This window comes from Ovis canadensis, chromosome Y (genome assembly GCF_042477335.2).
Source record: "Ovis canadensis isolate MfBH-ARS-UI-01 breed Bighorn chromosome Y, ARS-UI_OviCan_v2, whole genome shotgun sequence".
Classification (NCBI taxonomy): Eukaryota; Metazoa; Chordata; class Mammalia; order Artiodactyla; family Bovidae; genus Ovis; species Ovis canadensis.
Genome location: NC_091271.1, coordinates 2,219,208 through 2,232,534, shown reverse-complemented (window position 1 = coordinate 2,232,534; position 13,327 = coordinate 2,219,208). Strand labels below are relative to the sequence as shown.

Sequence of the window (13,327 nt, the reverse complement as noted above, 5' to 3'; positions counted from 1 at the left end):
TTTAGAAAAGGCAGAGGAACCAAAGATCCAATTGCCAACATCTGCTGGATCATCGAAAAAGGAAGAGAGTTCCCGAAAAACATCTACTATGCCAAAGACTTTGACTGTGTGGATCCCAATAAACTGGAAAATTCTGAAAGAGATGGGAATACCTGTCCACCTGACCAGCCTCTTGAGAAACCTGTGTGCAGGTCAGGAAGCATCAGATGTGGAACAACAGACTGGTTCCAAATAGGAAAAGGAGTACATCAAGGCTGTATATTGTCACCCTGCTTATTGAACTTCTATGCAGAGTACATCATGAGAAATGCTGGGCTGGAAGACACACAAGCTGGAATCAAGATTTCCAGGAGAATATCAATAACCTCAGATATGCAGATGACACCACCCTTATAGCAGAAAATGAAGAGGAACTACAAAGCCTCTTGATGAAAGTGAAAGTGGAGAGTGAAAAAGTTGGCTTAAAGCTCAACATTCAAAAAACGAAGATCATGGCATCCGGTCCCATCACTTCATGGCAAATAGATGCGGAAACAGTGGCAGACTCTTTTTGGGCTCCAAAATCACTGCAGATGGTGACTGCAGCCATGAAATTAAAAGACGCTTACTCCTTGGAAGGAAAATTATGACCAATTTAGATAGCATACTAAAAAGCAGAGACGTTACTTTGCCAACAAATGTCCATCTAGTCAGTGTTATGGTTTTTCCAGTGGTCACGTATGGATGTGAGAGTTTTACTGTGAAGAAAGCTGAGTGCTGAAGAATTGATGCTTTTGAACTGTGGTATTGGAGATGGCTCTTGAGAGTCCTTTGGACTGCAAGAGATGCAACCAGTCCATTCTAAAGGAGATCAGTCCTGGGTGTTCATTGGAAAGACTGACGCTCAAGCTGAAACTCCAATCCTTTGGCCAACTCATGTGAAGAGTTGACTCATTGGAAAAGATCCTGATGCTGGGAGTGACTGAGGGCAGGAGCAGATGGGGATGACAGAGGATGAGATGGTTGGATGGCATCACCTACTCAATGGATATGAGTTTGAGCAAGCTCTGAGAGTTGGTGATGGACAGGGAGTCCTGGCATTTTGCAATTCATGGGGTCACAAAGAGTTGGACACGACTGAGCGACTGAACTGAAGTGAATAATGAATGCCTATGAGATTTTGAATCAAACAGCCTGCTCTGAAACAAACCTAAATGTGGGAGTTGGCTACTAGAAGCACATCTAAGAAGATATTTGCTAAGACTGATAAATTTTGACACGTGTTTTTGAAAGTAACATGTAATCTGCCATTTTTGAATATTTTGAAAATGTTGATTAGATCCCATGATTTGATGGGGGTATGCAGTTCGTCCGTAAATCCCAAATCTTGAGAAGACTGTAGTTTCAGACTTTGTTACCCACATTTGAGAGAATGTTGTTGTTGTTCAGTTGCACAGTCGTGTCCAACGCTTTGCAACCCCATGGGCTGCCAGGCTGCCCTGTCCTTCACCATCTCGCAGAGCTTGCTCAGACTCATGTCCATTGAGTTGTTGATGCCATTTAACTATCTCATCCTCTGTCATCCCCTTTTTCTCCCGCTTTCAATCTTTCCCAGCATCAGGGTCTTTTCTAAGAGTTGGCTCTTCACATCAGGTGACCAAAGTATTTGAGCTTCAGCTTCAACATCAACCCTTCCAGTCAATATTCAGGATTGATCTCCTTTAGGATGGACTGTTTGGATCTCCTTGCAGTCCAAGGGACTCTCAAGAGTCTTCTCCAACACCACGGTTTAAAAGCATCAATTCTTTACCACTCGGCCTTCTTTATGGTCCAGCTCTCATATCCATACATGACTACTGGAAAAACCATAACTTTAGTACACAGACCTTTGTGGGCAAAGTAATGTCTCTCTTTTTTAATATGCTGTTGAGATTTGTCCTAGCTTTAGAAAATAAAGACCTAAAATATATTAGAACTTGCAAAGAGAAAGTGAAAAATTCTAAGTGTGTTCACACTGAACATATAATCAACTTGAAATTACATTATGGATATCATTTAGTGTAATTTCCTAAACAAGTTTTGGGGAAAGATACTTAACAGTCGGGCTTCCCTGGTGGCTCAGACAGGCAAGAATTCGCCTGCAGTGAACAAGACATGGGTTCGATCCCTGGGTTGGGAAGATCCCCTGGAGGATGGCATGACAACCCACTCAAGTATTCTTGCCTGGAGAGTCCCACAGACAGAGGAGCCTGGCAGGCTATGCTCCGTGGGGTCGCAAAGAATCCAACACAGCTGAGCGACTAAGCGCTTCCTCCAAAGTACATAATAGAGTATTTTAAAGAATAATAGATTTCTCATCAAAAGAAAAAAATGTTTTTTTTTCTCCCATTTTGCTTTCTCTTTTTAGGTTATCTATATGAAATTATGCATGCTAGGTAAAGTTATTATGATAATCGTTTCATAGTATACGTATCAGTTAACGTTTCTCTGTAGCTTAAACGCACACAATGATATTTGTCATTGTAAGAGTTGCTTATATAACCCCCTTTATGTCACTGTTTAAAGAGTGGGTTTAGAAAGGGAAATAATTAAAACACATCGGATAAAAGAAATAATAACGCAGTTTATAGTCATTTAAAGTGTGTTGCTCTTTTAAAGGCTGTGGTTAGTGACCCAAATGTTCACATCCCTTAAGTCCTCCATCTCAGACACCCAGGTGGTGACCCTGAGTTTGCTGAACTCAGCACTATGCTGAGTTTGCTGTTTGGTGTAACCCTAACCCGTTTCTACCCAGGCAGAGTTTTGTATTTGTAACATAGAGACTAGTCCCATTCTTTTTTCTTAAAACTGTCCAAGTTCCCAGATCCCTGACTTGCTTATGGTCACTACCAGGAGCTGAGCACAACATGCTGTGAAAAACAGCTTTTTTATTGAGAATAAGCCCTTTTACTCTTAAGGGGAAGTATCTTGGCTTCCGACATAACTTGAAGCTTTTACCTGAGCAGTGTTACAGGAGGTAACTTGGTGCTGTCAAGGTAACAGGCCCCGCCCCGCGCCCCGCCCCCTCCGCGCCCCGCCCCCTCCGCGCCCCGCCCCCTCCGCGCCCCGCCCCCCCCGCGCCCCGCCCCCCCGCGCCCCGCCCCCCCCGCGCCCCGCCCCCCCCGCGGGCTCTGCGCACAGCGGGTGCTCGCCCCGCCCCTGACCGGAAGCCGCGGCTCTAACACCAAAAGCCCCTTCGCTCAGAGCCGGAAGTCGGAGAGCGCGGAGCCGAGGTCCCCCAGCGGCGCCTGGGCGTCCCTCTAGAGTAAGTTTGCAGAGCGCGCCGCCCCTGCAGTCCCCACCTCCGCCGCGCTCACTCGTCCGCACGGTGCGGGGATTGCCAGCGACCTGAGAACCCTGGCACCCGGTGCTCGGCCCCGAAGAGTCGCTGCCGCCGCCGCTGCGGCCCAGTTGCCTTTTCGTTTGGGTTTCAAGTGTTGCAGGGGCGGTTTCGGCCCTCGGTGCGCCTAGACAGCGCCTCTGGCGACCTTTTCCTGCTTAAAACCCTTGTTTTACGTCTGGCCTCGCCAAGTAGAGCCCTCTCTCGCGAGTTGCAGTCGCGCCCCGCCGCGTCGCCTTCTCGACCGCTGGAGGCAGAGCCCAGATAGGCCGCGGCCTGCTCTCGATCCCGGGGTTCCCCGCTGCTGAGCCCCCGGCCTCCCAGCCGCTCCGCCCTCGCGCCTCCTGAGGCCGCTCCTTGTGCCCCGCAGCAGCCCCCTTTCCTGTCAGCCCGTCCCCTCACCCCGCGTAGGGTAGGTGACCTGGGCCCGCCGTGCGGCAGCCAGTGCTGTCCCATGCCCAGTTCAGCTCGGTGGGAAAAGGTGCTCTTCCGGTCCGGGGGCGTCTCGTTGTGTCGCCCACTCTAACTTCAGGAGGCAGGAGGATCAGGAGAAGCAGAGTCAGAAGGACTGAGGGAAATAACTCAAGCTGAGGAGAAAAGCATCAGGGAGAACCAATGGGAACCCTGAGAATGGCTGACGGATTTGCAAAGGGATAGTCAAGTCAAAGAGGTTAAGCCTTGCAAATAGCCAAGTGAGTGAAATAGAGAAGTATTAATCAGTTAGAAAGCCAGATCTCCAGGGACTGGAACACAGCATTGGGAGAACTGCCCTGTCTCAGTGATGGGAGCGCGGAGGCGAAGGGCAATGAGGGACCTCAGAGGTGGAGAGTCCCTAACTGGGTTTTGGCCGGGTTTAACTCCAGGCCTCTTGGGTTAGAGTCCCGAGTTGTGTTTTCACCCGGATGGAGTTCCGCCGCTGCTGCTGCTGCTGCTGCTGCTGCTGCTAAGTCGCTTCAGTCGTGTCCGACTCTGTGCGACCCCACAGACGGCAGCCCACCAGGCTCCCCCGTCCATGGGATTCTCCAGGCAAGAACACTGCAGTGGGTTGCCATTTCCTTCTCCAATGCATGAAAGTGAAATGTGAAAGTGAAGTCACTCAGTTGTGTCCAACTCAGTTGTGTCCAACTCTTAGCGACCCCATGGACTGCAGCATACCAGGCTCCTCCGTCTATGGGATTTTCCAGGCAAGAGTACTGGAGTGCGTTGCCATTTCCTTCTCCAATGCAGGAAAGTGAAAAGTGAGAGTGAAGTCACTCAGTTGTGTCCGACTCTTAGCGACCCCATGGACTGCAGCCTGCCAGGCTCCTCCGTCCATGGGATTTTCCGCTACAACGGTTCAAGTCTCAATCTGAGGTGGCCGGTTTTATCATGGTGCTGGCAGAGAGAGAGGCCAAAGGGTAAGGAGCAGAGGAAGAAAGGGCTGGAAGGAAGCATAGCCACATGGCCTGCCAGAGAGTGGGGAGGAAGGAAAAGTCACAGCGAGAGAAGAGGAATAATCTGGAGCGCAGAGAGGGAGCCGAAATGGGGGAAGAAAGAGGCAGACATAGGTATGGATTTTTGAAAGACTCAGGAAGGTTGGGGAGAGAGCATTTCGAGGGGGAACCAATTGCAGCAGCCTGGGACAGGACACATGTGAGGGAGGAAATAGGGCAGGAGCAGCAGGAGAGCAGAGGGGGAGAAAGAGGCACCGAGACCCAGATGAAATAGGGAGATAGGTGAACAGAGGGGTAAGCTCGATCCAGGTGTGGCCAGTTGTTTGAATACAGATGATTTTGTTAGTTATACAGAGGAGGCTGAGAATTTCAAAACTCCTGTCTGTAAGGCTTGTGTCTTTTTTTTTATTACTTGTGGCAGAAGATGACTTTCATTTGCAAACCCTGTTGAGCCTGGGGCAGTGGCTTGATTTCACTGAGTTGTGAGTGACCCCCTTCCCTTGTCCTATCATGAGACAGAGGTCAGGGAAGAAGAGACCTGGGGCAAGAAATGACTGGCTGTCACTCTGTGGTAGCTTTTTTTTTTTTTAATGAATTTTTTGGGCTGTGCTGTGCCGTGGGCTCAGGAGTTGTGCCTCCCAGGTTCTAAAGCACAGGCTCGGTAGTTGTGCACAGACTTAGTTGCTTGTACTTGTGGGATCTCCCTGAACCAGGCATAGAACCCATGTCCCCTGCGTTGTCAGGCAGATTCTTATCCCCTGTATCACTATTGGGTAGCATTTTTAAAGGAATGCTTTTTTTTTTTTTTTTAATGGATTCACATTTTCTCCTTTCTTTATGTATGGTGCTTTTTGTGGCTTGGAGTAGGTCTTAATTCGTTCAGTTTCTGTAATCATTTTTAACTTCAGAAATAAGCTTTTTTAGTTTCCAGTATTCTACTCTTATCATCCTTTTCTAAATATGATTATTCTCAGTGTTTTTTTTAAACTTTGGCACCAGATTTTTAGATTAAAAATAATTCACAATTTTTTTTTCAAATTTTTTTCAGATTTATTCCTTGCCTGAGTGCTTTCTTCCCTTCGTCTCGTACATTTGAAATTTTCTTTGGTAAGTAGTAAATCATCTTAGACTATTTTGTGCCATACATAGCAAAAATGTCACCTCGTTTATCCATTCTAATGAGGTAGGTGAACCTAGAGCCTGTTACACAGAGTGAAATAAGTCAGAAAGAGAAAGACAAATACTGTATATTAATGCATACATATGGAATTTAGAAAGATGGTACCAATGATCCTATGTGCAGGGCAAGAAAGGGAGACACAGATGTAAAGAACAGACTTTTGGACTCAGTGGGAGAAGGCGAGGGTGGGATGATTTGAGAGAATAGCATTGAAACATGTATATTATCATGTGTAAAATACAATGATCAATGCAAGTTCAATGCGCAAAGCAGGGCACCCAAAGCCCGTGCTCTGGGACAATCCAGAGAGATCGCGTGAGGAGGGAGGTGGGAGGGGGTTCAGGATGAGGGGGACACATGTCCAATTCATGTTGATGTATGGCAAAAACCATCACAATATTATAAAGTAATTATCCTCCAATTAAATTAATTAAAAATTAAAAATGAGGAAACGGAAAAAAGACAAGTCAATAAGCAAAGATCACGTCCCCTCCCTTTCTCTGAATTCAAAGAGACATACATTTTGGAGGGTTTTATGTATGGGACATCGTGTAATAAAATAGACATATTTTCAACTGTGGTTTTACCAAAGACATGAGTTGTGTGTGTGTGTTTACATGTGCACACACAAATGGATATTTCTGGTCTCAGCTCTTTCCCAGAGAATAACGGAGGTATGACATTAGATCTTGTGAAATTAAAGGCATTTCTTTGAGAAATGGGAAAATAAAAGAACATTTAACACGATAAAACCAACAACATAAAATGCTTCATTCTTTCCTTTCAAAAAAAGAAAAAAAAAACACACCTAGTTTAACTGGTTAGTCTAATGGTCTGTTTTCTCCATTTTCTATGATCAGTGAAAAATGAGCTGTGAGGTGATAGGAAGATGTTTCCCTCAGGTCCCTTTTTGACTTTTCTGCGAAAATGAGTAAAGATGGGCTGGATTGACCTGCAACCTTCCAACAGAGCCTCTCTATTCATGATAAAAAAGATTGCTCAGATCCTATTTCTAAGCTGACTGCTTAAAATGTTTTTTGTACCGGTGGATATATATTTGCAATTCTGTATTTTTAAAATATTTTACTGCAGTCTTATAATAAAGAATTACCTGCTTGGTATCAGTTTGACCCAATCTTGAAAGAAAAGTTTCTTTTGCTCAGGTACATGACAGATGTTCCTGGTATTAAATGGGATGGGCATTAAGGACAAACTCGGCCCCCTTGCCCTTCAGCCTCTCACTTCATTATTCAGTTATACCCGGTTCTTTTCACTCAGCTCAGACCTTCTCATAAACGGCTTCTCTGGGCATTAAGGACAAACTCGGCCCCCTTGCCCTTCAGCCTCTCACTTCATTATTCAGTTATACCCGGTTCTTTTCACTCAGCTCAGACCTTCTCATAAACGGCTTCTCTCTCGGCCTGAGGGAGTCCACTTGTAACATGGAGATGAGAGACTAGACCGGAAATTCTGAGCGTGAGCAACACTGACCCCTGAAATGATTAGCCAAATTGGCTGTGTGTCTGTGTGTGGCAGTTCTGGTTTGGAGGGAGTGTCTGGTGGTAATTAGAATTGTAAGTAGATCCCAGTCCTCCCTGAATGAAAAATGAAAAGGAAAACTGTAGCATGGAGGCAGGATCACAGGCTCAGAATCAGATGACTTCAGTGAATAAGGCTAAATCTGAAGGGAGTTTTTTTTACATCCTGACGTTCAGACTTGCACTGGCTTTCCTTTGTTCTTGGGACAAAAGTTTGACTCCTCGCTGTGGCTCCACAGCCCTCTGTCAAGCTCAGGGCCCTGTCAGTGTGTCCAGCCTCATCCTGGGAGCTGACCTTTTGCTCGTGGTTCAGCCTGTCCTGGTCTCATTTACCTTGTCTCTGTTTCCAAATACCAAAACCATTTCTGTCTGACGTTGTAGTTCCTTTTCTCACCATCAGGTCACTGTGCCTCAGGCCGTTTGTCACCCTTCAAGTCTAGGCTCAGAGAGGCCTCCCCACCCCCTCCTAACAGTCTCTCTCCTGTTACCCAGGTTTATTGCCTGTGTATCAGTTGCCATCAGCAGAAATTAGTGCCCTTCTTCATGGGTTATTTTGAGTCCTTCCTGGTTCCCCTCTTCTTAGGGTTCATAGTGTTCCTCTTCTTTCCAGCGTGGCTGCAGTACCTGTTACTGGAAATGTCTGTAGATGACAGGACTGTGGGTTGGGCTGAATAATCCTCAGGGGAGACCAAGAGAACAGGGCAGGTGATGATGTTTCCCATGTTCTGGACATTTCAGCTGTAATTGATCTTTACCCCATGTGACTACTTAATTACTCAAAAGAAGAGCCAAGAAATATAGGAAGTCCTGAAAAGCCCTACAGAACTGGTGTCCTCAAGCAGTGGGCTAAGGTGTCCCCTCGTTTAGTCCACTGCAGCCCCCAGATCTAAGCTCTGCCCATCCAGGGACCAGTCGCCATCGTGGACAGCAGCTTTGCCATCTAGGAGTTCATGTGCTCAGTGTCAGCGTTGTGATTTCAGTGCACTGAGGATGAGCAGAAATCCCAAACCTAATGGAGCAGGAAGGAGACGCTGCCCGCCCCCCCAACCCCAAGAGCTAGAATAGCTTCCAAGTAGGTGTGGGTGGAGAAAACAGGAGATGGTGGGACCTGGAGACCCTTGCTTTGAGACTTCCTCATCTCCAGCGCCTTTGTACACGGACTCCATAATGTCCCCAGGTGGCGGCAGACTTTCGCAGGAGGGCTGGTCTCTTGATTTTCATTCTGCGTGTGCAGTGTCCTTTGGGTGGTAGCTCGTGGGCACTCCTTTTGTGATCCCCTGTGCGCTTTAGTCTTGCTTAGTCCAGTCATGCAGGGCGGAGAGGTAGACAAATGGGGAAAGCAGAGGGAGCCTGGTGGGGTCTGCAGGAGGGTTGTGGCAGTACTTGGGGGCATCAAGGTGAGCCCAGTGAGTGGAGCGTGCGCCCATCCCAAGTGTAGTTGCAGGGACAAGAGGTGTGTGGGTCTGTTGGAAGAGAATGTCTCCATTCAGGCTGGAGCACCTGGAAGCGGGTTTGTCGGAGAGCCCGCATGGAGTGGTTTGAGGTTCTGCTGCCCGAGCCCGTGTTTCCCGGGACAGCAGTGCTGAGGCTGACGTGTGCCTGCACAGGTTTGATTTGACACCTCGTGACCACACGTGAGCAGCAATGAAGCACGTGGAACTCAGCCAAGAGAAGTCTTTTCCACTGTTAGAACTGGGGCCTGGGCTGAGCCCACAGGGACCTGTGGGTGCAGGAGGATGGGAGCCTTGGGCTTGAGGGGCTGGTTCTAGCAGGTGCCCCCAGCATCTGCTCCACTCCCTTGCCGGGGATCAGCCTGAAAAAAAGAGTAAGAGAGAGAGAGAGAGAGAGAGAAAGAGAGAAAAAAAAGAAAAACACGGGGAGACCAAGCTTCTTTGGTGAGTGACGCCCTGTAGCTTTGTTTTTAAAAGGGACTTTTATACCTTGTCTTGTACATAGAGGGAAACGAAAGATGTAAGCTCATACAGTCAGCCCAGACATTCCAGCAGTTTTGTCCTTATCGAAACCAGGATTTTTTCTGTAAACCTTTCTCATAAGCAATGTTGTGTACATTATCTTCTGGCCTTGGAGGCCTGTGGACATTTTATGACCCTCTTTTGATAAAGGCTGCTCAACCAGGAAACTTATTTTCCCTCAAAGTGTTTTTTTTTTTTTTTTTTAATATTTCTAATCTATGTCAGCCTCAGAAAATGTTAAACAGAGTTACATTTCTCACGGAGCAAAGGTGCAGTGAGTTACAAGAAAGAACCAATTAGCTCAAAGGTCTGATGTGGTTAAATTCAAGGCTACACTTGTTTTTCTTACATTCCAACTATGTTAACTACTGCACTCCCAGGTGCACAGTGGATAAGAGATATGGGAACTTAGCAACAAGCATTAGCCCAATAATGAAATCTTACAGCAGCACTACTCAATAGTTTTTAACTCTTTGAAAGGCTCTATGTTTTAGGCTTCCCGTGCCTCTCACAGTTGGGAGGCTGTGAACAATCATATGTGCAGCTGCAAGAGTCTGGATAAACGTGCCAGGCAAGCTAGAATGTTAACAGAAGGGGTTTAATTTGATATATTCCTCTCATGTCCAGAAGACTTATTAGCTAGAGCCCTAAGCTGATTTTCTCCAGAGAAAGGTGGTCGGGGATAGCCCCCTGTTAATGTCAGGAGAGTTGGTGAAAGGCACAAAACAGTAAGACAGACAGATTCTGGTTTGGGGGGAGATGCTCGAGCGGGTCCAGGGAGCCCCTCGAGTCCTGATCCGCCTTTGCCTGTCAGGTCTTCTCCGCATGACCTTTGTCACGGGTGGGACCTCCCGTGGTGGCTGCCGGCACTCCCTGGCTTCTGTTGGCTCTTTTAGCAGGCAGGCACCGTAGAGTAACAGGGAAAATCTCAGGTCATTTTTTGCATCAACTTTGGTATCATTGTGTACTTGCGGTTGCCGGTGCAGAAAGGTTCATGTGCCTTTGGGAAGATACCAAGAGAATCTGGAGTGTTTCCTTGGAAGATGCTGAGGTCTCACTGGGCCATGTGCATCATTGGAATTATCCCTCTTTTTCATAGTCTTTGGAGATTTCGGTGTCTGACCTGGGTCACTCCCTGTAAATGAAAATATGATGTTTTGTGTCTAGCGGACCCTTGGGTGTCCTCTTTTGTATTTTGCCTCATGCATGAGTTATGACATCTTGGAATGCTTTGTGTTTGTATAAGAGGGTTCAGGGCTCATTATGGGCCCTGTGGACACTCTGTTGGACATCATGAAAGTTTGTAAGTTTGTTTGAAGCCCGCTGGGAAATTAGGAGTACTAAGGTTAAGATTGCAGAATGCTTGTTATAAGGTGGTCCTGCTCGGTAGGGATCTCTGGCCCCAACCTGAGAAGAGTCATAAAGTCCTGTGACGTAGGGGAAGATGGCTCCGAAAAATCAGAGGGCTGCGATTCTACAGCGATCTGCAGCCTGGAGGCTCGTCCTCTAGAAGATGCAGCTGCAACTCTCTTGCTGCCAAGCTGGGTTCTGTGTTACCTGCTCCTGTCCCTCCCAAAATAAGCACACACACAGGCACAGTACAGAAAACACGGAATCTTAACTGCACTGTTGGTGGTAATGTTAATGGTACTGCTGTGTTGGAAAATAAAATGGAAGCTCCTTAGCAAATTAATATAGAACAGTTCTACAGTCTGTCAAACCCATTTCTGACAGATATCCAAAGGGAGAGCAATCCGTTTTTCAGAGATATGTCCGGAGTCCCATGAGTGTGACTGGCTCTGCAGTAGCCGAGGCATAGACACAGCCCAGATGTCTCTGAACGAAAGAATTGGTAACAAAGTGTGGTATAGAAATATTTATTATATACTGTATATTCATGAACTATTTGTCTCTCTATATAAATATAAAAATCAAGAATCTTGCATTTATGCCAAAATGAATGAACCTAGAGAACATCATGCCGAGTTAAATAAGCCTCACCAAGGAGGACAGACACTGTGTGGAAACTAGTCAAACTCATAGAGCCATCGAGTTATAAGGCTGTTACCAGGAGCTGGGTGGAGGGGGGAGTGGGGCACTGGTAGGCAAAGGGTAGAGGTTTTCTGTTGTAAAATAAGTAAGTTCTGGGGTTGTGAGGTACTGCACGCTGCCAGTAGTGTTTCTGTATACTTGAAATTCGCCCAGAGAGAAATAATGTAGTGTACTCATAGGAGGAAGTGTAACTTACTCGACTATAACAATTATTCAGTGTATGAATCTATCACATGATCACTTTTTACACAGTACGTTTATACCATTTTTGTTAGTTATACCTTAGTAAGGCTGGGAAAGAAAGAGAGAGTTGGGGGGTGCTCTTCTCCGAATGGTGCCCAGTCCAGGCTTCACGTTTCATTCAGGAGGCATTTTGCACACCCATGTTTTGTACCCTCTGACCAGAGATTTCCCCTTCAGGTAGTTTGTGTTGGTCCACAGCTCGAGAATGTTTAAGATGCCCCAGTTGATTCCAATCTGGATCCCTCACTGAGCATCAGGACTCTGAGTCCTCCCAGTCCTGAGGGCTGAGATCGGGGCTGAGAAGGGCATGCTCTGTTCTGACTGGGGATGGATCAGGGCCTGCTGTGTGACCTGCAGGAGATTGCCTGGTCAGCTGAGGTGGCCCCTGCTGCTGGGGACATGAGGCCTCACCAGAAGGGGAGTGTGATCCGAGGGAACGTGTGGGAACGTCCCGTGTTGGTCTCTCTGTGGAAGTGGACTGTCTTGAGTCCCTCCTGAGACAGTGGCCACAGGGGCCTGTCTGTTCCTCATGGTGAGGGCTTCCCTGTGTGTGGGGTTGGGGCTCCGCAAGGGGGTGTGTTAACTCTAAGCATCAAACAGCATGTTTTCGACTTTCACGATAGACCTCTGAAGACGTATGTTGCCTGAGGAAGCTCTGAAGTTACGGAAGAGGAAAGAAAAGGAGTGAGGCATGGCTCTTTCTCAGGTAAGGTCACATTTAGCCTGTCCTTTCCTGAAATGCCCTTCTCTGGACTCGCGAATCCTGTCTGACTCTGGAGTGTCCTGTCTGACTCCTGTACACGCACACTCACCCGGGGCCTTCCCCCGGGGCCTGTCGTCTCCACTTAGATCCCGTCTCCCCGTGACCCGGTGACCTGGCCCTTGTGAGGAGCTCTGTCAACCAGGGTAAGGAAACTGCATGTGGAAGTCAGGTATTAATGTGTACAATAGCTGGTAAAATCTGGGAATCAGATCAACTAGGGGCAGTTTGTTCTGACTCTTTTAAGGCAGTTCAAACTAAAACGTGAGTCTGTCTCTAAATCCTTATTGCTAATAGAGTGGAAAGTTGAGAAATAGACATTAGTGATACAGTGTTTTCTAGTTTATCATCAGATTTAAACTATGAAATGAATCTAAGTCTCTGGCAGGTGGAAATTTTCATCACCTCCATTCTTCAGAGGTTGTCCTTTCGCTCTGTGGTTTGAATCCTTTGACACAGAGCTGTTTAACCTTTAATGCAAGCAAGATTCCACCTTCATTCTTTTGCTGGTGGATATCTGTTTTCTCAGCATCATGGTTATTGAGCCTGCCCTTGCCCTTTTGTGTGCCTTGACATGCTTGTGAATATACCTACATATGCACACAGAATTATTTCTGAGTACTGTGTTCTGTCCAGCTGGTTTCTTTGTCTGGTTTTATAGCAGCACCACATCACCTCGATTGCCTTGTAATAGGTGTTGAAATAGAAAGACCTCCATCTTCCTTCTTCCAGAGTTTCGCTGTTTGCTGTTTGAATAGTTCTGTGACTTTCACCATGTTTTATTCTGCTT

The 13,327-nt window shown here is 46.9% G+C and overlaps 1 protein-coding gene across 15 annotated transcripts in view; it reads left to right on the top strand.

Annotated features, from left to right (window-relative positions):
• Positions 1 to 3,133: 3,133 nt before the first annotated feature.
• LOC138929705 (zinc finger protein 665-like) overlaps positions 3,134 to 13,327 on the top strand; it is a 170,482-nt gene continuing 160,288 nt past the window's right edge. For all 15 annotated transcript variants that reach the window (XR_011446014.1, XR_011446016.1, XR_011446015.1 and 12 more), the window contains exons 1-3: positions 3,134 to 3,283; positions 5,840 to 5,898; positions 12,401 to 12,483. Coding sequence is in view for 1 of the 15 variants with exons in the window: in XM_070289538.1 (XP_070145639.1) it covers positions 12,469 to 12,483 (15 nt within the window). In the remaining 14 variants the exon portion in view is untranslated. The remainder of the gene's footprint in view (positions 3,284 to 5,839; positions 5,899 to 12,400; positions 12,484 to 13,327) is intronic.